This window comes from Chelonoidis abingdonii, chromosome 9 (genome assembly GCF_003597395.2).
Source record: "Chelonoidis abingdonii isolate Lonesome George chromosome 9, CheloAbing_2.0, whole genome shotgun sequence".
Lineage (NCBI taxonomy): Eukaryota > Metazoa > Chordata > Testudines > Testudinidae > Chelonoidis > Chelonoidis abingdonii.
In genome coordinates, this window is record NC_133777.1 from 12,043,593 (window position 1) to 12,067,221 (window position 23,629).

General features: G+C 50.0%; 1 protein-coding gene across 3 annotated transcripts in view; it reads left to right on the plus strand.

Annotated features, from left to right (window-relative positions):
* Window positions 1-1,266: 1,266 nt before the first annotated feature.
* Window positions 1,267-23,629, plus strand: part of MICALL2 (MICAL like 2) — a 38,207-nt gene continuing 15,844 nt past the window's right edge. Inside the window, exons 1-5 of one of the 3 annotated variants that reach the window (XM_075069196.1) lie at window positions 1,267-1,352; window positions 1,396-1,921; window positions 15,715-15,763; window positions 20,723-20,864; window positions 23,260-23,447. In XM_075069196.1, coding sequence (XP_074925297.1) covers window positions 1,779-1,921; window positions 15,715-15,763; window positions 20,723-20,864; window positions 23,260-23,447 — 522 coding nt within the window. In that variant the 5' untranslated portion in view covers window positions 1,267-1,352; window positions 1,396-1,778. Of the gene's footprint in view, window positions 1,922-15,714; window positions 15,764-20,722; window positions 20,865-23,259; window positions 23,448-23,629 lie in introns of all 3 variants that reach the window. The other 2 variants (XM_075069197.1, XM_032794065.2) reach the window with 2 other exon arrangements.

Genomic DNA, 23,629 nt, shown 5'->3' on the forward strand with positions numbered 1-23,629 from the left:
AAAATCAGGGGGATGTATAAATGTATCGGCAGATGGGTTTGCAGCAGAGATGTCCTCTGCACTCACACATGAGGGGAGAGAGGAGGGATACATACGTGGAAATCTGCTGAGTCCTATTAACTCTGCCCCAGAGGATGGTTCTACATTTGATCCAAACCAGGACAGAAAAAGCCCAGCTCAGGGGGTGTGTTAGCTCCAGGATTGGCTAGGGAGACCAGACAGCAAGTGTGAAAAATCAGGGAGGGGGTGGGTGGTAATAAAAACCTATATAAGAAAAAGACCCCAAAATCAGGACTGTCCCTATATATCAGGACATCTGGGATCAGCCTAGGATCGGCTGAGCTATCTCCCTAATCTTTCCACAACCAAGGTTATGAGCCAGAGGAAAGCACCTTCTCCTGGCTAGGTCGGTTCATACACCTGGCTCCCCACGGGCTGGTTCTGCAGCTCCATAGTCTCCACCTGGCTTGGGCCAGGGCCCGCACCCAGCCTCTCTGGGTGTCCCCCAAGGCAGCGACGGAGCAAAGCCGAAGTCCCTGGGCAGCACCACCCCTCCCTAGCAGGGCTTGGCCTGCACAGACGGAAGAAGGTTTCCAGGGCCCCTGGGCCAGAGCAAGTGAGGACAGTGGGGGACCCTTCCCCACCCTTCCCACTTGCGGTCCTGCCCCCGTTCAGCTCCTTTCAGACTCTCACTGGTGCACTACCCTGTTTGCCCCCCCCCGCCGCCGCAGCTACTTCTGCCGGGGGCCAGGGCCAGGGCGCTGCGGCTCCTCCTGCTCCGCCCGCAAGGCGCTTCTGCCGCAGAGCGGGGTCGGGGAGGTGGCGGTTTCTGCCGGGCACAGGGTCTGGGGCGCTGGGCTGCAGCTTCGCCCGCCCGGCTACGTGCCCCGGACCCTGCTCACCCGCGCCGAGGCGGAGCATGGCCGCGGCTGCTCCCTGCCCCAAGGAAGGGGCGTCTCTCCTGGTGGGGGGCGCCCGGCTCCCTGATCCCTCCCCCGCGCTCTCCCCGCCTCCTCCTCCCAGATGCGGCCGCGGCGCGGCTCCTGCCCGCACACCCAGCAGGCTGCAGCCGGGACCCGCTGGCGGGGGAGGGCAGCGAGCCGCGGGCACCGGAGCGGGGCTGCAGGACAAGCTGCGCCTTGGGCGGCGAGCGGGACTCGGCGGCGGCGGCTCCCCGCGTCCGGGACTGGGAGTCGGGACGCTCCTGACACTCTCTGGGGCTGCGGCGGGCTCCCTCTGTTAGGCACAGTGACCGGGGGGGGGGACTTCTTGCACCAGCATCGCCTGCACCCCCCTCCAGCAGTGACCGGGGGGGTCTTGCACCAGCATCGCCTGCACCCCCCTCCAGCAGTGTCCGGGGGGTCTTGCACCAGCATCGCCTGCACTCCCCAGCAGGGACCGGGGGGTCTTGCACCAGCATCGCCTGCAGCCCTCACCCAGCAGTGACGGGGGAGAGGCAGGAACTAGCCTTGTCTACACCCCCCACCCCCAGCAGTGACGGTGGAGGGCTTGTGCCAGCATTGCCAGCAGTGGCTGCAGCATTCCTTTTCTTGCCTGCAGAAGCAGCCAGGCAGGTTGGTAGCAAAAGCACTTTGCAGCAGGTGGAGGATCTGGGTCTATAATAGAACCAAGCTGGTGGAGTTTGGGGCTCTTCGGTTCCTGGCATCGCCAAGTGCTGCGCTGGGTGTCCGATTTTCCACTGGGAGCATCGCTGCAGGGATCTGCCTCACCTCTCCTGTAGTGCCTAACCCCTATTTCTGACTACCCCCCTACCCAGAATGGCAGCCATCAAAAACTTACAGCTGTGGTGCAAGCAACAGTGTGAAGGCTACCGGGATGTGAGCATCACCAACATGACCACCTCTTTCCGGGACGGCCTGGCATTCTGTGCCATCCTTCATCGGCACAAACCAGACCTCATGTGAGTAAGAGGGAGCTTCAGGTGCTCCTGCGCCTGGGTGTTGGTTCCTTCTAGTATCTTGCATTATGAGTTCTCCTGCATTAGATCCAAATTCTGTCTCCCATGTAAATCTGGTGGCCTCTCACTTGTAAATTATTTAGGCCAGAAACACTGAGGAGTCATGGAACTGAGGTTATAGAAATTGTTGCTCATCTTAAAGCAACTAAGAGTCATTTAAAACTTGACTGGGGAAAAAAAGCCCCACAGAAAATCCTGGCAGGACCATGCACTGAATGACTTAATAGCGGCTTCAGGCTTCCCAAGCACAATTATGTTTCTCAGCACTCAGTACTGGATCTCTTTTCTGTAACAAAGGGGGTTTGGTTGGCTGGATGTTGGACAGGGAGCGGCAGGGATGTATTTCTGTGCTAAGTATCATGGCCTTTCACGCGGAACTTCAGTGCATAGTACCCACCTGAGTGCCACCTGGGCTGTTGGAAGAAATCAGGCTGTGAGTTAATTCTCTGCCCTGCTCTATTGCACGGGGGCAAGGGAGACTGGGTTGGCATGTGAGTCTGGGTCTCGAGGACCATGGCAATGGGGGAAGAGTCAGAGTGTAGTGTCCTGCACCATTAACTGTGTCTCAGGCTGCCCTTTGAGCATTGTGACCTTTACAGAGTGGGAGCTTTGTCCTGCGTGCCATCTCTTTCAGCTCCTTGAGGTGCTCTCTGGCGTGAGATACTATTTTAGCTCAGTCAGGGTGTGTGATTAAACCAAATGCCAAGTTCTGCCTAGTGCAGGAGTTGCAGTGTCCAGTTAATGGCAGCGCCTGGCCTTGCTGCATTGGAGTGACAGAATGCTCAAGCGGTGCACCCTGTGGTCCCAGGCTATGAGGGAGACAAGGTGGGGGAGAGCAGCTTTCGAGCTTATACGGTTTGTCTTCAGATGTGAAGCTACTCTCTCTCCCCAACAGAAGTTGGTCCAATAAAAGATACCGCCTCCCCCACCTTGTCTGTCTACAATGCTCAAGTGTAATGAACGGCACTGGGTCTCCCCTCCCAGATGGTGTCCTGCTTTGGCAGTCGTGTCACTGAATTAGTGGTGCTGTCCTGCAGGCAGAAAACTTCCAAGCCAATGGCTTGATTCTACCATTCACACTCCTTTCTTCTCCTCTGCCAGTGGTGAAAGGTTGGGGCTGAGCTGTAAACAGTTGAAACAGATCCCTTCTGTTGCTAAACATGTTCAAACACCAGTTGGGAAACGCTTCCTTCTTTGCAGTGAATGTTTGTTTAGGCTCCACTTTCCATGCTGTGCCAAATGGCAATTTCATCAGTTATAAGCAGGCCAATAAATGCTCGTTAAATAAAACAACAACAACAACAAAAAACCCAGGAATTTCCAGGCAGGATTCCATGCTCGGGAGCTTAAAGTAGCCAGCTGGACGAAAACTACTCCTTCCATTGACAGCCTCTTCACCCTCCCCTGTCCCACTGCCTCTTCCATGCAAACATTTCAGAAGAGCTCTTTATCAACCCCCAAGACAGCACTCAGGAGCCGCATGCTTGTCACCAGTTGCTTGTTTGCCGATTTAGAGCCCAGTCCTGTGAGAAAATGGGAGCCCTCAACTCCTAGTGACCTCATTATGCACCAAAGGCATCTCCAGGAGGCCAGGCCCTGCTGCTGGTGGGGTCTGACTCACCAGCTGCATTCTGCAAGGACATGCTGAATGCTGCCCCTGAAGTTGTGTTCTGGGTTCTTTTCCCTGTGTAACTTTAGCTTGAGGGCTAGTAGCACAAGAAGTGTGAGAACAGAGCAGGGGGGCGGGGAGAGAGTTTCTCTGTCCCGTTGATTGGAGTACTTGGGTCCCCCCTGGTAGGAGGTGTCAGTCTGGCAAGGAATTAGGTTGTCTCTTCTATTTTGGGGCTCTTCTCCAATTACTTGGACTTGTGCCCTCCTGCCTAGGCTGTCCTGTGTGGTGTGTTCAGTGTTTTGTGGGGCAGCCTCTCTTACAGGTGTCTCACTTCTTGCTCAAACCTAAGGCAGTGGCTGTCCATCCCCTCTCGCCTCTCTCCTGTGGCATGTGGGTTTCCTTGAATTTTGCTTCTGGGCTTTAAAGAGGCTGCCACCCGTGAATGAATGGCTCGTTTGATCGACAGGAGCAGCCACCCAGTCCAGGGCGGTCTTTCTGAAACTAGTTTCTCCTCCCTTATTTGATCAGGTGCCATTGCTTTCCTTTGCTCTGTTTGCTTCTTGCCAAGTCACAGTGTTTACTGCCTTGGAGGTTCTCTGCAGGACTCGAAATGTTCCCCTGCCCGCCTTTAACCCAGAGTCAGTAACACGGTAAATGCCTGGGGCAGCGTGTTATGTGACTTCCGGACACTCAGAAAGGACCTGGCCTTGTATTGAATGTGTGTCACACCGTATCAAACGTGAACTTGTGGGCAGGGGCTTGGCTACCTGAGTTCCAGGGAAATGTCCCTGTTGGCCAGTAGAGTGGGTGGATATAATGCTTAGGCCGCATATCTAGAGCAGGGGATAGACACACTTTAAATAAATCTTTCTCTTCACTAGAGTTGCAAACACCTGCGATTTCTCCCTGTTTTTTTGTTGTTGAATTCTGCCCCAGATCATTTCAGGTGCAGCCATGCTCAGACAAGCGCAGGTGAAATTATGACAAGGCCTTTGGGTCTGGTCGCCTTGTTCATGTTAACAATAGCAGAGTCACACAACAAAGCAGCTAGTGTACAATTGGCAGGTTGAGGTGCTGCTGGGTGGAGATGATACCTTTATGCGCTTGCTGTTGGAAGTTGCAGGAGGCCATGGGAAGCTGCAGTAGTTTGGATTTTCTTTTAAATTCCTGCGAATCTGTGAGCTCAGTGCCCTTGCAACAGAGCTAATTCATGTCTATAAATCATGGATTGAGTGTTGATCTGTAAATCTGCAGGGATTGTTTTGCAACACGTTTTCTTCTCTTGGCTTATGCAGATGACATCTTAGCTCTGGGGATACGCTATGGAGAGGGGGGTTCTTGCTCCGGGGTGCATGGGGAGTGGCAGGAGACTTCAGGCAGTCAGCAAACCACAATGTTGTTAAAAGTTTTCTATTCTGGGATTTGCAGTCCATAGGTCAAGGGGGAGGCTGGTATAATGTCTTTTCCCCTCTTCCTTTTTCTGCCCAGAAAACATCTGAAGGGAAGGATAACTTCCAAATTTAGCTGAGGTCAGACAGCAGTGGCAAGAGGTTCTGTGCTCTCTGTGCACAGGGCAGCATGCATACAACTAGAACTGCATTCCCCACATGCTCTAGAAGGCTAGGACACATTGGACTCTGTTAGGGAAGAAGCCCAGGACTGAAAGAATTTGGAATTAAATTCCGCTTTCACTCCAATAGATTACAATTTCTTAACGTCCCGCATACACAGTGCATACCGCGCTCCAGGCAGGTTTGTGTCCCTGGTGAGTGGGGAACGAATACAGAGCATTAATTTATTCTTCTCAGAAGAAAGTGAAGCTTCCCAGCTGGGGATTTGGGATGTGAACTCTGCGGTGTTCTCACCTTGGCATCAGCTTGGGGGGTATGATGTTGCTAGCCCTGTTAGTGGGTTTTGAGTTTGTACCGATAAGTGAGTCTGGAAAAGCAGAGAAACTGTGCTCTGTCGTTCGCTCTGTCTGGTATTAATTCCAGATGTTTTAGGGACGTTTTCGTGGAAAGGTTTTGATTAAGCTCTTTCTTCTTTCTTTCCCTCTTCCCTGCTGCCCATGGGTGATATTCTTTCCTAGGTTGCTGTCTGGTAATAGGTTAGCATATAGGAATTTAGAGGGGGTATGAAATCCTCTGGCAGGCTGGGTAGAGTTGGATAGCTGGAGCTGGTGAGCTGTGAACAGTAACTGTCTGCTCTTATTCTCTGGGAGACCTTAGCATTGTCGTTACCAGCTAGCTGGAATGAGAGCAGCCAGGCAAGATTGCTCTGTAGGGGACAGCAAGTCTTGGAGGCAGACAGGAATGGAGTGGATAGGGCATGGGGAGCCAATCAGACTGGAGCAGCAAATTTGCATATAAATAAGAGTCATAAAATTTGCTTGTGTCTTCCTTGTTACCTGGAAAATCAACAAACCACAGCATTCCTGGAGCCACCAGACCAGAGAGACTAACTGCCTGTGTCCTGGCAGAAGCAGTTTCTCTGGGCTGCTCCAACAGAAGATATTACCTCACCCATACTTGTCCCTCTATACCAGGGGCTGGCAACCTTTCAGTAGTGGTGTGCCGAGTCTTCATTTATTCACTCTAATTTAAGGTTTCGCGTGCCAGTCATACATTGTAACGTTTTTAGAAGGTCTCTTTCTATAAGTCTATAATATATAACTAAACTGTTGTATTAAAGTAAATAAGGTTTTAAAAATGTTTAAGAAGCTTCATTTAAAATTAAATTAAAATGCAGATCTCCCCGGACTGGTGCCCAGGACCCAGGCAATGTGAGTGCCATAGCAAACTAGAGGATGGGCATGGATTGCACTTCAGCACCCTTCAGGTTGCGCTTTGTTCATTAGTTGCATTTTAGGTGCTACTGCTTAGGGCTGACCCAAGGCCGCACAGAGCTCTAGGCAAAGTAAGACTTGTTGGGTGCACCCGTGTCTTTTTATCTGTAACTGATTCTCCATCACCATATCTATGGCCTTTGAGCTGGTCTGCCAGTAACTTGGTGGTTGATCGGTCCAGTGTGTGTGTGCACGTGCATGGGCATAAACCCAGGGCTCCACTGCCCTCGCTGTAGCCAGCACAAGCATGTGATATGTGGAAGAGCTGGCTGCAAAGAGACGGTCCTGTCTGTGCAGGAACAGGTCAGGTTTCTTCTATGTGAGGTCTGTGCTGCTGTAGGGCCTTTACTACTTGCAAGGGATCCTTTGCACTGGGAAGGTTTCACTGTTCCCAGGGAACCCCATGTAGAGACTTGGGGGTGTTGTCTGGACCTTTCTCCACAGGCAGCCTTTGGGTTGCTTCCTGATCTCAGTCACAGGGTGAGCAGCTGTGGAATCCTATTGTGTTGTTGCATCCTATGGCTGACTTGCAGGAGCAGATAGGATCTTCCCCATGGAAACACCTGTTACAAACACTGCAAGCTGCAGCTCTGTGCAGATGGTAGGGCTGGAGTGGGGGTGTGCTGTCAAGCTCCTTGGGAACGAGCCATCTCAGCCAGCTGAATGAAAACTTTGTTCAGGGGCTCCAAACAGTGCTTTCCTGAGCAAACAAAATTCATTCTTCCGCACTGCCTCAAGCCTTCCACCAGGCTCTAGTAAACGCATCTCTTCACTTTCCAATGAACTGAGTTCCCCTTTGCCTTCTCAGTGGAGAAATCATGGGCTCTGGTTTAGTTCTCCCTTTGTATTAATGTTGTTCCTGTAGGATTATAGATAAATTGATCCAGAGAGTAAGTGATACTAAAGACTAGAAAGAGCATTAGCAAGATCAACTCCCTAGGGAAAATTTCAGTGTAATCTTGTTAATAAGAGTAACCATTAAGATGACTAACCAATGAGGGAAACGGTGTTTGGGGTACATGGTACGAAGAGGAGAGACGCCTTTTAGTGAGGATCTCTAGGTGGAACAGTCGCCAAGCAGCCTGGCTGTGTACATTCTCTTCAGAGAGAACGGCAAGCAGATTTCTCAATTCTCCTTCAGCAGAGAGAAACCCAAATTCTTCCCTCCAGGCACCATCCCACATAGCCTTGATGTTGTCTCCACTTTCACGGGTGTAAATGGAATTCAGAAACACAGCCTGGTGAGATGGAGGTGATGGGGAATGTGACTGATGCCAAATCAGTGAGTCCGGCGTTTATTTTAAACCTCTGGCACAGATATTTTTTTTGCATTGCCCATATCTGTGCTTTGGCAGGTTGAAAGATACAGGGCGAAGCCTGGGCTTGCCCTGACACTGTGGTGCCTTTCTGTTGCTCAGTGCAGTCTTCTTGGGCTTGCTGTGAGAGGACACATTCCTTGAGCTGCTGCTCTCTCTCTCCTCAGCTTCCTTAAAATCAGAGAAGCTGGGGATGTAAAACAATTGCTAGGTTATCTTGTCCAGCTCCTGCCTGTGCTGGGGGGGTTTCTCTACAGTATATTCTTAAGTGCTTTGTCCAGCCTGGCTTTAAATGACTCAGGCCATGCGTCCCTTTAGCAGATCACTCCACAGTCTAACAGATTTTGATGTTCATCTTACATTTATCTTTGTAGTTCCTGGGGGTGTGAGCAGCGAACAGCCTGTGGTGAGGGGAGAGTTGGCTGTGCATGGGACAGAGCTGCCTGTTGTTTTCATAGGCATTTTGCGAGTTAGTTGTGCCGACTGGCATGATCCAAGCTCTTGCTTGGGATGTGAGTGACAGAAGGGCTTGAACTGACTGGCTCCCTGTGCGGGGATAGAAGGGACCCATATGGTTTGTCTGAGGTGAAGCAGGATGATTTTGATTGTTGTCTCAGTGGTGCAATCAGCTTCCTTAATGCAGAATAATAAATAAAATACTCTTTTTAAGCCACTGTAGTAAGGCAGGAAAATCCCCACCCAGGAGCCCACTGGGAAAAAGAATGAATGGGATGGTTTGGCAAGTCTTTCTCCATTCTCCAAGCTGTTGAGTGGAGGATTCTGGGTTGCTCCTTGTCTTTATGCACTTCTTGGGGGCGTTCAGAAATGGGATTTCGCCATCAAGTTCCAGCTCATTCTCCGTCTGTCCAGCTCACCAGTTCCCATGGGCAGGGCCGGATTTAGGCCTATTCCACAAATTCCCCCGAATCGGGCCCCATACATGAAAGGGCCCAGCACCCAGTGAGAATCCTTTCCCTGGCTAGAGGAGCCTTTTTAATTTTTACTCACCTGGCGGCACTTTGGGTCTTCAGCGGCACTTCAGCGGTGAGTCCTTCACTCTCTCTGGGTCTTCGACGGTACTTCAGTTGCGGGTCCTTCGCTTACTCTGGGTCTTCGGCGACACTTTGGCAGCGAGTCCCTCAGTGCCGCTGGATACCTGGAGAAGTGAAGGACCCACCGCCGAAGTGCCGCGAAGACTCGGAGCACTGCCCGGTGAGTACAAGCCCCACGTGTTTTTTTTTAACGTGTGTTTTTTCTTTTTTTTTTTTAAAGTCATCCCTGCCAGGGCCCCGTCGAAACTGTCTGAATTGGGCCCCGCACTTCCTAAAGCCGACCTTGCTTAGGAACCCTAACCCTAGCTCCAAGTGCCCTACCCATAGCAACCCTAACCCTAGGGCGGGAAGCCCTACCCATAGGAACCCTAACCCTAGTCAAGTTGCGCTAGATGGCCGCTTAGCAGAAACCGAACCTAGGGTGGCAAGCCCCCCCAAGGACCTCACACCCTGCTCCAAGTGCCTGCACCCATAGCAACCCTAACCCAGGGGCGGAGCCCTTACCCAAGAGAACCCTAACCCCGAGTTCCAAGTGCTCTAACCCCAACGGGGTGCCTTTGTGGGCGGGTATTGTAGCAACCCTAACGCCTAGGGCGGAACCTACTCCATAAGAACCCTAACCCTAGGGCTCCAAGTCCTAGCCCATACACCCCTAACCCTAGGGCGGAAAGCCCTTACCAATAGGAACCCAAGCCCTGACGCGTCCAAGTGGCCCTGACCTTCAAACCCTAACCCTAGGTGGAAGCCCGACCGTAGAACACCAGACGCGGTAGCTTTGCGCAGAGTGGTCCCGACTCTAGAGAACCGGATTTAACACGGGGCGGGCGTCCACCCAGTAAAGGAAGACCCTAACTCTAGTGCGGGAAGCGCCTAACCCATAAGAACTAACCCTAAGCTCCAAGTGCCTTCCTTACAACCCTAACCTCTGGGGGCGGTGCCCCTACCAGTAGAACCCTAAATCTAGGGCGGGGAGCCTACCCCATAGGCAACCGCCGTAACGCCTTAGCTTGCCAGTGGCCCTATTCCCTTAAACATCCCTAGACCCCTAGGGCGGTGACCGCTGACCGTCATAGGAACGCGCCCCAAACCATAAGGCTCCAAGTTTGCTCTAGAACCATGAATCGTGAACCCAGTAGATGGCAAGGCCCTAACCCTTAGAACATAGAAAACCAGAGTGGTCAGCCCGTAACCTCTTATGAACCCGAGAGCCGCTAAGCGTCCAATGCAAAGCGTCATAGGCAACGCAGAACCCTGGGTGGGATACCCCTACCCAAAGGGAAACACCCTACCCCCTAGGTTGAGACGTATGCCCTATGGGCACGCCTGCAAATGAGAACGCGCGACTGAGCACCCGCTAGTCCAGTCCCCCACCGCTTAGCACCTAGACCCTTAGTGCGAAGCACACCACCGAAGTCAGGCACCGCTATCCTAGCTCCAAGTGCACGCCGCCGTTAGGAACCCTAACTCTGAGGGGCAGGAAGCGACCTTGCATAGGAACCCAACACTAACGCCAGAGTCTGCGGCCCTTAGACCCTAACCCGAACTAAGGCGGCAATCCCGAACCCTGGATAGGAGACCTACTGAACCCTACAGCCTCCAAGGCCCTACCCAATCGAAACCATAACTCCAGCTGAAGCTCCAATAGCCTCGTGGCCGGCACCCCTTAGAATCCTAGACGATAGGTCTCCGCCCTGCGACAGACCAAAGTGCCCCTGACCGTTTGTGAAGACGCTAAACTTGCGTGCGGGAGCCACGCATAGGAAACTCTACACCCATTAAGCTCCAATTCCCTACCCTTTAAAACTAACCCTGAACGGCGGGAAGCCCTAGCCGTAGAATCCAACCCGTACTCCAAGTGACCTATCCTTTAGGAAGACCAACCCTAGGCTCAACTGCCTTGAGCATATATCAGTCCACACTAACATAGCTTCGCAAAAGATGGGGTACCCAGCCTGAATTCCTGCTAACCACATTACCAGCTTACGTTACCTTGGTAACATGCCAGCCGAACCAGGATTCACAAAATTGCCTGGTACACATCTGGTCGCCCCAAAGACCTTGCCCGGGACCCCCATAGACTCATCCTCTGATCGCTTAACACAGAGAAATGTAGAACCCTGTTCCTCCATGTTGCTTTCTTCCCAGGCTTCCCTTCCTTGGTGTCCCTGAAGTTACTGTGATTCAAACCCTTGAATCACAAAACAGAGTAGGAAAGGGATCTTTTCCTCCCCGTCCTTCTCTGTTCCCCCTCACAGACGTCGCCTGAGAGAAAGTAATGCCTACACACAGATGAGCAATTAACGTTATCCTCGTCGCCTTAACCCCTGCTCTCCCCCGGACAAGGTCCCTGGTGAAGATCCAGGACCCAAGTGCCCTGGGTCGGTCAGCTCAGAGATGAAAAAAAAGACGACAATCTAGGTTCTAAACAAGAAAAACTTTTAATTAAAGAAAGAAAATGGTAAAAATTACCCTTTGGTAAATTTAAGTGGATTGACGGTAAAGGGTTGTTCAGCTATAGACACTGGTGGAATACGCTCCAGCGCTAAGTATGCAATACAAATTCAAACTCCTTCCAGTCCAAATGCACATTTGCAAATAAAGAAAACACTAACATGAAGCCTACTCTCGCCCTTATTCTACCTAGTATTTCTAAGTGAAAACTTATACAGACCGTGTATCGAGAGAAACTCTGGTTGTCATGTCTGGTCACTCTCACCCAGAGAGAACGAACAACAAAAACTAACAGCACAACCACTAGGAAACTTGCCTCCTCAAATTTTGAAAGTATCTGTCCCCTGATGGTCCCGAGCTGGTCCATGGTGACAGCCAGGCTGTATGAACCTTGTGTAACGCTTACAGGTCAGTACAAGAAATATGATAAGGATGACCCTCGTGTCTATTAAACTTCTACTATCGCGGTCTGTGACAGCACCTAGCCCGATAAAATTACCGCTACCCTTAGGCGGGACTGTCATAAACAGAGAAACAGGGTTAAGTGTTAGATCGTCTCCTTACCTGTAACATCGGTTTAAGAAGCCTCAGTACAACCTGTCTGAGCACCGTACAAGACCAGATGAGGGGATCAAAGATAACTTTTCACAATACTTGTGCGGAGATACGCGAAAACTTCATTTTGTGTTCTCTGTGTGTTGTGGGTGTTGTTCGCTCTTGGGACTAAGAGGGACCAGACGTACACCCAGGCTCTCCAAATCTTTCTGAATCAGTCTTTCATGTTTCAAAATTGTAAGTAATAGCCAGGCAAGGCGGATTAGTCTTATTTTTATTTTCTCAACTTGTAAATGTTTCTTTTGTTGGAAGGATTTTAACTGTGTTTGCTGTAACTTTGAACCTGAGGCTAGAGGGGGTTTCCTCTGGGCTATATAAATCTAAGTACCCTGTAAAGCACTTTCCATCCTGATTTTACAGAGATCATTTTTACCTTTTCTTTCTTTAATTAAAAGCTTTTTAAGAACCTGATTGATTTTTCCTTGTTTTAAGATCCAAGGGGATTGGATCTGAAGTCACCAGGGACTGGTGGGGGGGAAAAAGAGGGGGGATGGTTAATTCCTCCTTGTTTTAAGATCCAAGGGGTTTGGATCTGTATTCCCCAGGGAAGGTTTTGGGGGAACAGAGAGTGTGCCAGACACTAAATTCTGGCTGGTGGCAGTGTACCAAATCTAAGCTAGTAATTAAACTTAAAAGTTTTCACGCAGGTCCCCCACATTTGTACTCTAAAGTTCAAAGTAGAGAAAGAAACCTTGACAGGGACGCCCTACCTGTAGGAACCCTATCCCTAGCTCAAAGTGCCCTACCTTTAGGAACCCTAAGCCCTGGGCGGGAAGCCCTACCAGTAGGAACCCTAACCCTAGCTCCAAGTGCCCTACTCTTAGGAACCCTAACCCTAGCTCCAAGTGCTCTTCCCATAGGAACCCTAACCCTAGGTTGGGGTGCCCTATCCATAGGAACCCTAACCTAGCTCCAAATGCCCTACTCTTATTATGGGTGAACTCTCAGTTGTGCATTGAAGGTGAGACTCTGGATTCAGATGGAGAAAGAGAGAAGAGGTAGTGATTTGTTCCTTGGATGAAAGGCAATTATTTAAAAAACAACACACTCTGATCTGTTTCAAATCTGAAGTCAGCAACTGGCCTTTTTAAACCTCCTCTGTTATTGAAGGACAAATCTCACTGTAAGTTTGGAGCAGGGTGATTGTTCTTCACGTATTTTAAGGGACATCCCTTATTTGGTGCCTAATGTTCGTATCTTGCATTAAGTATATAAGGGACACACTGTGACGCTAGCTACCATAAGGCTTTGTGGAAATATGCTTAGAGTATGTTTTATGCTGTAACATATCTCAAAAGTTATGATCTACTGAATGTATTAATCCTATTTGTATGCATGTATCATTTTTGTATTCAAAGTTATGAATGTTGGCTGTGTACTGGCTTAATTTCTAAATAAGCTTAGTAGAGCATTTGGTCAGTTCCTGGAGAAAGGAATGTTGAAAATAAGCACCTAATCAAGAAACACGTAAAGAACAATGGAGCTTGGAATGGTCCAATCCACATAAGAAGTCTACTTGAGGACATTCAAAGTAGCATGTAAACAGTGGATGCTACCTGTAAAAACCGTGAGTCATGCATGGACATGTGACTTGCCCAGGTGACTCCTAAACTCCATCTTGGAGTTGGACTTTGCGTAGGAGTGAGGAAGGGATCTCTATCCACAAGAGAGAGTCTATTTAAACTCCTGGGAAACCCCTCCATTTTGTCTTCAGCTGGCTAAAGAGAGAGCCTCTCCACCCCTCAGGATACTTGAAAGAAACTGGAACAAAGGACAGTGTGCAAGGGGTGTGAGTGATTGCTGGACCCAGGCTAAAAGGAGATTAGTCTGTAAAAGGGAGCATTCTGGAACTGATGAGATCTTATCTTATTCAGTTTGATTAGACATAGATTTGTGCATTTTATTTTTATTTTGCTTGGTGACTTACTTTGTTCTGTCTGTTACTACTTGGAACCACTTAAATCCTACTTTCTGTATTTAATAAAATCACTTTTTACTTATTAAGCAACAAAGAGTCCTGTGGCACCTTATAGACTAACAGATGTATTGGAGCTTATTAATTAACTCAGAGTATGTATTAATACCTGGGGGAACAAACAATCATGCATATCTTTCTATCAGTGTTATAGAGGGTGAACAATTTATGAGTTTACCCTGTATAAGCTTTTTTTAAAGCGGATTTATTTGGGTTTAGACCCCATTGAGAGTTGGCCATCTGAGTGTTAAAAGACAGGAACACTTCTGTGAGCTGCTTTCAGTGAAGCCTGCAGCCTTGGGGCAGATAATTCAAACCCTGGGTCTTTGCTGGAGCAGACAGGCGTGTCTGGCTCAGCAAGACAGGGTGCTGGGCCCCAAGCTGTCAGGAAAAGAAGGGGGCAGAAGTAGTTTTGGCACTTCGGGTGGCAGCTCCCAAGAGGGTTTCTGTGATCCAACCTGTCACACACATTGTCCCATGTTTTCAGTAGCAGTCATGCAAATGATCCTATGTGTGATATAAACTCATGCATTTTTGCTATGAATAGAACTGTATGTGGCAGCTTTATCCTGGATTTTTCATATAATTGTCCTTTATTCCCTTTAAATAGAAATGGTTGCCTGAGTCTGGGAGGTGAATTGGTGTGTGTTAAGGGGAGGCTGTTTAAGAATATAAGAAAACCCAAGTTTTGGGCCAACATTGTTGCAAAAGCCATGTGAATAATTCTTTATCTTGTAATTAATGAGAAGTTCCACTTCATGCTGTAAACATTCTACTGCAGTGTTTCCAACCCCAAAACTGTAGCATGGTGATAACTGGAGAGAAAGTGACTATCAATAAAAATGGCACTGGTGCCATTGTCCAGGTTGAGAAGAGCAACAGCATCATTGGTAGAAAGTGAACTTGATTACTTCTTTCTTAATCTGCGTGTTGTGCAACAGGTGAAAATATTTCTTGCTCAGGCCCAAGTCCGGTACAGCATGTAACAGCAGAGAAGGGGTGATGGTGGGGGGCAGGATTTGAATCCAGAACTTGGACCTGCTGCTCCCTGAGCTCACAGGAGGTGGATGTATCCTAGAATTACATGATATTCACAGCTTTCGTGGAGGAGGGGATGACTCTTGCTGCCAAGGCTGCTGGAGGAAGAGCGCACTGGAGCCAAGGCTCTTCTGATTTTAGAAGTGTGCTCTGTCTGATAACAGCGATCCTTGGGGGATGAGGGGAAGGAGCAGGGATTTAACGAAGACAGGAGATAAAAGCCTTCACCTCTCTCACACTGCAGAAGCCATGAATCTGTGCAGTATGTTTGGCAGATGTAGCATAGCCCACTCTGAGGGTGAGGAGGCCAGCACTGGAAGATGGGGAGCTGAAATGGTGCTCCAGTCACAGATAACAGGGAAATCCCAGCTGTGCTGGTGGAGTCTCCCATGCTGAGCTCATACCTTTGTCCCCAGGAGGCATGGCAGTGCCTTTACCGACAGGAGTCTCAGGGCTTGTCTTTAGTGAAGATGCTGCTCTTGTCGGCGTAGTTAGCTACAGCCTCACGGGAGGGGGATTATGTCAGTGGGAGAAGCTCTCATGTCAGCATCGCGCTGTCTACACTGGGAGTTAGGTTGGTAAAACTACATCGCTCGGGGTGTGGATTCTTCACACCCATGAGCAATGTGGCGACACCAATATAAGTATGTAGTGTAGACCTGGCCTCCGAAGGAATTTCTGGTGTATGTTGGGTGGCAGTCAAAGTGGGAAGGAAGCTGTCACTCTCCTCCCAAAGAGCCAGGCTGCAAGGGTCTTGGGGAGCTGGAACGGAAGCAGTGTGCTCTGGATGACCAACGCCAAGCTAAACTCTTTCTCATCTTCTGTGTTTCAGAGACTTCAACATCCTGAGTAAGGAAAACATTTATGAGAACAATGCTTTGGTAAGTGGGATTTGCGGTTCTGCTTTCTGCTGTTAATCATGGTGTGCTGTGCCTGGGGCAGCCCCAGTTCCCCTGTGGTGTCGTGTGCTCTGCATGGTGCACTACTCACCATGACTGGAGCGGATCACAGTTAACCAGTGGTAACTCAGTGACTGGAGCATGTTTATATGACACGCTCAAACCCACTGGCATATTCTACATGCATCTGCTCTGGTGACTCTAGCAGTAGTTTTCCATCTTCCCCTGCTATTATAAAGCACCAAAAGGCCATTCAGCTTTCTTAACTAGCTGTGCACTGTCACCTCTGTTTAGACAGGGGTCCCCAGACAGGGGCTTTGTCATCTTCTGTGTCTTGTACTGCACGGAGCGCTCTGCCAGCTCGCAATGAAAAGCGGAGCAGCTTGCGCAATGGAACAGCCTATCGACTGCTCCATCCTCACTGGCTTCTCAGTGAAGGGGATTTCTTTTATGGAGCAAGCAGAGACGAAAGGCGCTTTGGAAAGGCCACGTGGTGTTCAGCTCTCCGCATTTGAAGTGCTCGTAGATACTATTGCAAGGAGTAGAAGAGGCTAGAGAGAGAACGAGAGAGAGGTCTGGCCGGTGGTAGAATGGCAGCATGTGTTGCTGCTCCCCGAGTCGGCACGTTTTAAGGATATGCTCTGTGCCTGGGGCATGTAAGACTTCTCTCTTGTAATCCAGCCAGTGCTCAGGCTTCAATTGGAGACTAGCCATGCTACTGTGGGGCCTTTGAAGGAGGCAGTGCAGGAGGTGCTCTGCCATGGGGAGTGGGTTGGGGTATGGAAGCCGAGAACTACGGGGATGACTGAGCTCCCCTCTGCCACAGGCTCTTCAATAAAGGTACTGGTAGGAGGGCTCATGTTTCTGGCCTCTCTGGGAGCTCCTCCCACATCCGTCTCAGACAGGCTTTGCGGGTGGTGTGCTCTGTGTAACGAAGGAGCGAGCCTATGTTTCCCCGTTGGTCCTGGTGTGTCAACGGGGCGGGTGTGGATGTGGACTCCCTTGCTGGGGGCAGAAAGTCCCCCTTGCCCTCCGCCTGCCCAAGCGGGGAGACCACAGAGCCTGGGGGGGTCAAAGAAGGAGATGCATTAATGTACTGGCTGTGTGCTGCTTTCAAGAGATCAGAGGGGGACTTGGTAGGTAGCTTGAGGCAAGAAAGGGTAAGGGGGTCCCTCTGCCCCTCCCCCTGCAGAGTTAAGTGCTGAGGAAAGATGGGGCAGTTCTAGAGCCTTTGTCCCAGCTGGATTTGCTGCTCCAGCTTGGGAACAGGTCAGGCTAGGGCTGCGGTTTCCCTCCTTCCTCTGGGAAGGGATAGAGCTCGGCTCACCCACCCACTCCCTGCGCTAGTGCCACAAGCCAAGCGTGGGATGAGCCCTTGAAGAAAGGAATTTTTTCCTGCCTTTCTCTACAAAAGATGGGCTGCGGATACAGCTGCTGTTCACTTCAGGGCTGGCACGGGCCCATGCTCGCTTCACTGCTGCTTGGAGTGAGTCTGAGATGTGAACAAACACATCTCTTGTTCTCTTCTGAGTCCAAACGGCTGCCTCCTTTTCGGGTGAAGCCTGGCCCTGCAGCTAGAACAGCAGAGGTGGTAGTCAGCGGCCCCCCATAGTGGATAGCTGATCCTACTCCCGTGGGAACTGTCCCCTGATGTCCTTTCCCACCTTTACTCCAGGTTTCTCTCACATCCAGGTGTGATGTGAGCTGCTGGGCAGGGGACAAGCAGTGTGTGTGTATGTGTGTGTGTGTGTGTGTGAGAGAGAGAGAGACTCAGAATCATGAGGGAGTGTGGCGGCATGGGGCGAAGGTTACCATGCGGCGGAGGAATTAGTAAGGGTATTTAAATTATGATTTACCAGCAGCATTGTGCCTGTGATGGGGAGGCCACTTCTTAAAGCTCTGGGCTCATGTGGGGTTGGAAGTCATGTCTGAGTCTTTCAATTCCACCATCTCAGCCCTTCGCGCCCTGTATCTCCCTCCATCAAACCATCACCCTCTGTTCCTCTCCATCTCCACTCCTGTATGTTAGGCTGTGTCCCACAGGGCAGGGCAGGTAATTTTCTTGTTTCTGTGAGAGTACTGTGCAGTACCTTAGCAAGGTTTCCTGGGTACCCGCCGCCGACTTATAGCGGTGCCAGGCTGGCGAAGTCACTTCTCCCCATTTAGTATTCTCATCAAGCTGCGTTTACAGATGGGACTGAGGCTGAGCAAGAATACTCTGAAGTTCTGGAGGGCTGTTAGCTTCCTGTGCATGGCTGATGGCTTCCCTTCCACAGAGCAATGTGGCTGTTTTCTGTCTGTCTTTCTGTAAAATGAACTGTTCAGGCTGCCTCAGCTGGTTTTATTAATGAAAATGTCTGTACGCTCACTGGGTCCATATTGTCTCTTCTCTTCCATGTCTGTTTCCCCCTCTGTGTCTTTCTCCATGTCTTGGTCTCTGCCGTCTTCATGTCCTTTATTTTTCAGTCTCTCCTCACTCCTTCCCCTGCTGCTATGAGATACCCTGTTCCTGTGGTAATAGGAGACTGAGTGGGTGGGCAGCCCATGCCCCTCTCCACCACCAGACTGACTCTCTTTGAGCTTGTGACTGTCTTGGGACACATGTGGGACTAACTTCTCCCACAGCTGTTTCCTCTGCTATTGTTCAGATCTTGCTGCTATCTCGCTGGTTGCAGGCTTCGTTACAAAACTGGAAAAATCTGTTCTAGGCTGGAACTCTCCATACAAGGTCTTGAGGCAAGGAAGAATGTGGCTTTCACTAGATGCCAAAAATTATCTGTTGTGCTGTTTTTGTTACTAGAAGTGAAATATATAAATAAGGGGAAGATGTTTGTTCATTTTCCTTCACTACTGCTGGGAGGCAGTGTGGCCTAGTGGAGAGAGAGCACGCACTAGACTGGGACTCAGGAGACATATTCCTGGCTCTGCCACTGGCCTGCTGGGTGACCTTGGGCAAGTCACTTCACCTCTCTGGGGCTCAGTTTCCCCATCTCTAAAATGATACTTCTCTCCTCTGTAAAGCACTTTGAGATCTACTGGTGAAAAGTGGTATATAAATATTATTATTAAACCCTCTTTTCCCAGGAAGTTAGTTGGAATAGTGGCAACTCACCTTGGGTTGTGATCTTGTTCGTTCTCAGTATTGGGAAGCGAGAGGGTCAAGTGACAGCACTTCTTCCCTCTTAGGCCCCATCTCCAGGAAGTACAACTGTCTTTGTGTCTCTCTTTGTAACGCTCTGAGCTGATCTAGTTCCAACAAACACTGGTGTGTCCCCACAGCATCTTTTTGTTTCCCGGCATGAGCGTGCACCAGCAGCGTTGCTGCATCTATCGCACGGCCTGTCTGTATCAGTGTGTCCTGGAACAAGCTAGGCAGTTACCCCAAACAGCCCCAGGAGCGAGACAGTGTGTCTAGAGGACCTGCGCACACAGGTGGGGGTGGGATGGGGGAATACCCTCAGGCATGTCCTGCTGCACCAAGACCTGGAGTAATAGGACTGACCAGACCAGTTACACAGACAGGGCTAGGAGGTCCAGGCCATGCAGCATATTAACTGTATTACTGCCTGGTTACAGGAAGACGACCATGTACCAGTCTGGGCTGCTAGCCAGGGTGATGCTGCCACAGCTACTTGGCTGTAAGCATGTCTTATGTCCACCCAGTTAGAGTTTTGGAAAGACCCAATGAAAAAAGGGCAATTGGCTCATTAAAAAGACGTTTCTCTCTCCTAAACAGGGACAGTTGACTTGTAGGTCAGATCCATTACATTATTGTGCCAGACAGGAAGGGCTCTTGTAGAGTTAGACTCTGTGTTTAAGGCCTTCATCCTTTGTTTCTGCTGTAGCCCTGTGTCTGGCGCTTTGAAGTGCTGCTATCTCCTTGGGTTGTTGGCGTTGTGAAGGGGATGTTCCAACAGAGAGAGTACATAGGCTGTCTCTCTGTAAGCCAGGAAGAAGGAGGGATGAAGAAGGTCCTTGGCAAAAGCTCTGTGGGGAAGCAGAGACAGACCGAGTAGCTGCAGGGATATCGCTCTTTTCCTTGGGCCAATTAAGTCTCTTGTTCAGCGTTGGAAGAAGGTCGCTCGGTATTTCTTTACCTTGCTTCTGTCCCCCTAGCACCAGTACACCGGGCAGCACTGAAGAGCAATTTTTGCCCCGAGTACCTGGTATGCTAGGCAGCCCTGAAGTAGTTAATCCGAATTAGAAATACATGATTTGAGCAGAGGCTTGGGAGCCAGGAAGTCTTTGATTATAATTTTTGCCTCTGATCCCTCTGCTGCCTTAGCTAAGTGGCTTTGTTTTCACTGCCGTAGCTGTTGGTCAGATAGGGAACGATGTTCACTGCATGGGGGGATTGTGAAGCTTAATGTTTGTAATGGTTTTGGAGTGAGAAGCGGTGTATTAACACCAAGGGCTTGTGGATGTGGCAAGTTAGTGCGTGGCAAGCCAGGGTGTGAATCGACAACACGCCGGCTCGCACTAACTTGCAATGTAGGCAAGACCCAAGTGTCACTACCTACCAAAACCCAACTAAAGCATTAAGAGTGGGACTGAAACCTGCAAGCCGGGCCTGTAGGTCTGGACCATAACATCCAGCTCAGCGGGGCCGCAACCCTTCTATCTACAGAGAGCAAAACAGTCCCAAGGAAGAGCAGGGGAAATCCGGCTGAGTTCCAATGGAATGAGCTGGGACCAGCCTGTCTGGCTGGATTTTGGGCTGTCAGCCTGAATTTCCCAATCTGGTGGCTGGAAGTCGTGACTGTCAGCGTTCCCGTAACAGCTGTATGATGTAGGAGCTGATCTAGCCCAGCTGTTCCCCCGGGGAGCAAGAGGGGCCTGTGTGCTGCGTTGCTTTCTTACCGTAAGCCTTTCTCCTAATGGATGGCAATTGCTTCAGTCACTGGGCTAGCACAGACCCTTTCCCTTCTGTTCCCGCTGCAGGCATTTCGAGTGGCTGAGGAACAGCTAGGCATTCCTGCCTTGCTGGATGCTGAGGATATGGTGGCGCTGAGGGTGCCAGACAGGCTGAGCATCCTCACCTATGTCTCCCAGTATTATAACTATTTCCATGGACGGTCACCAAGTAAGTAGCCCATCCCCTGGCATGCCAGGTACCCTGCTCAGGATGGAATTCCACCTGGTCCTCCCACCCAGGCCCACCAGGCTGCAGTGGGGACGCCGTCAACCTTTAAGCAAATCAGATAGCTGTTACAATCTCCTGTGTGCATGCACCCCACCGTCCCCAGGCACGCAGGAAATGGGCTTATATTAAACTTGGAGACTGAAATTTAGTGTTGACACTCCTAGGCTGAAAGCTCTTGTGGGAGCTGAGTATATAGACTATACCCATGTAAGCACAGTTACACTGGCATAATTGCATCTACACTCGAGTGTTTGCCAATTTAGCTATGTCAGTAAAAAATCACACCCCTAGATGACATAGTTCCACAGTAAAACTCTTAAGCGTAGACTTGGCCCAAGGGCTTCAGAGAATATTATACTCATGTAACTGAATGTATATGAAATCCCATCCATCAGGATTTACGTGTGCATTATGATAGATCTGGTTTGTATCTGGCTTTAAATTATTACAAATGAAAGAATACAACAAGCCAAACTCATGGGTTCTCCAAAGGAAGTTTTGGAGAGGTGACATTTGGGGCTTGAATGCCTAGGCAGGTGGAGCTCCGGCTGGAGAATGTGGAGCCGGATTATAAAACCAGGTATTTTTTATTTTTTCAAATAGCTGAAAGTTCTCTCACCCCTTTTCCTCTCCACCCTCCACTTTGTTCTTTGTCTCGAGTTTTTAAATCCGTGTGAAAAAGTGAACGACAACCAGACTCCGGTGGGCTTTGTGCCAGGTTGGGGTCTCTCCTCCCAGCCCCAGAGGAACTCACCTACCACATAATTAAACACACCACATTTTTGTACCCTCCAGCGTCCTACAAAATGTTTCAGTTGCACTGAGAACACTGGGGTAAGTGTGTGTGTCCAAACCCACAGGCCTGTGAGGAATGTGCCCTCTGACACGCAGCAGACTCTGAAGTCCAGTGGCAGTGACCTCTTGACTTCTACGTCTTGTTTACTGCATACTCTTCACTGACGCCAGTCATTCTTTGCAATCCCGAGACCAGGGAATGGCTGCTAAGTACTGAGGTTGCACATTGACATTAGAGCAGGACTGAAGTTCCCTTTGCTTGCACTGGGTTCTAGGAGTGGGAAGTTTGAATCTAGACCTTTTGCTGTGGCTCTGCTGGGCTCTGCAATGAAATAGCACTTGGTATTTGTTTGGATAGCTTGCCGGAGCCTCCGCTGCAGGAGGCCACTTTCATACTGCTCCATGAATCGCTCTCCCTCTCTCTTGCCCTGTTCTCTCTCGTGGCATATTTACAGCTCGCTCAGTAATCGTTTTTGCAGATGGCTATTCCTTCCCGTGGCTGTTAAAACCAAAATTGCAGCTAGAATAATTCTTTGCTGAGTTCTCCGTGAAGAACTATATGGTTCGAAAAGGGGTAGGGGTGTGGAGGGAAAGGAACACATTCGCAGGATGGACTAAATGGCTGAGCAGCCCTACCACTTGGAGTCAGGCTCTGTCATAACCATGCTGGAAAGCTAACTTGGGGAGATTCTTTCCCTGCCCTTCCTGGGGGCTGTCATGCAGTTGTTCCCGATTGGAGTTCTGGGGGCGTTTGGTCGTTCTCTTTTCCCCTCCCCGCTTATTGCAGCCTTAGCGAGTCCTTCCCACCCCAAAACAAGGAAGAGAGGAAATTGCGCTCATATCTGTCAAAGGCATCCCAAGTCTTTGAGTATTAAATCCTGTTTGTTTCTGCTTAGAGGCTCCCAGGTTGCCTTCCAGTTCTATTCACACTCTCATGGAAAAGCCTGTTGACTTTACAAGGAAAGCTGGGCTAATGGTTATAGGCCTACCCTAGGATTTGAGACCCCGGTTCAAGTCTCTGCTCTGCCACAGGCTTCCTGTGTGACCATGGGCAGGTCACTCCGCCTCTTGGGGGCTCAGTTCCCCATCTGTACAATGGGAATAACAGCACTGCTCTATCTCACAGGGGAAATGCCCTAAAGATTGTGAGGCGCCCAGATATTTTGGTAACAGAGTTTCTATAAGTACCCAAGATAGATATGCTGAAGGCCACTAACTTCCCCAGCGTGGGGGAGAGGTGTTTTTTTTCATTCCCTCCATCAAATTTCCCAAGAGAAATGGCCCTTTAAGAAAGTCCCAGCCTCTTCCAAGAAGGAGAGGATCAGCAGCTACCACTGCCGGATGCACTTCCTTCTCCCCTGTTTACTCACTTGTGGCATCTTGCCCTGAATTCAGGTGCAAGCTTGTGGAGAAGCCCAGATTTCCCTGTGTATTTGTGTAGTACCTAGTGTGGCCTGCTGGGGACCTTCAGACATTACTGTAATACAGATCACTTCCAGGCCTGTGTTTCTGGCTTATGCTCCCTTGTCCTTTCTGCCAGTTGGAGGCCTGTCTGGAATCAAGCGTCCCACTTCGGAATCGAGCGAGGAGCCACCTGGGAAAAAGGCCATTTCGGAACCCATCAAGCCCACCCCTGTAAATTTACCAGCACATTCACCAGCTGCAGCCAAGATAAACCCAGCACGTCCAGGGCAGGATCTGCCAAAGGAAAATCCTCCAGTGACATCGGTAAGGAAACAGGATTCTCTTACTGTGAACCAGCTGGTAGGTGTTGGAGACACTCATGACAGTCTGGGAGGCCTCGGCCAGCTGGGGATTGAATCCTGACCCACTGTTTATGATCCACCAACTCTCCCATTATGGGATTAAACCCAGACGCCCTACTTACCGCTGATGTGCTCCCCAAGCTG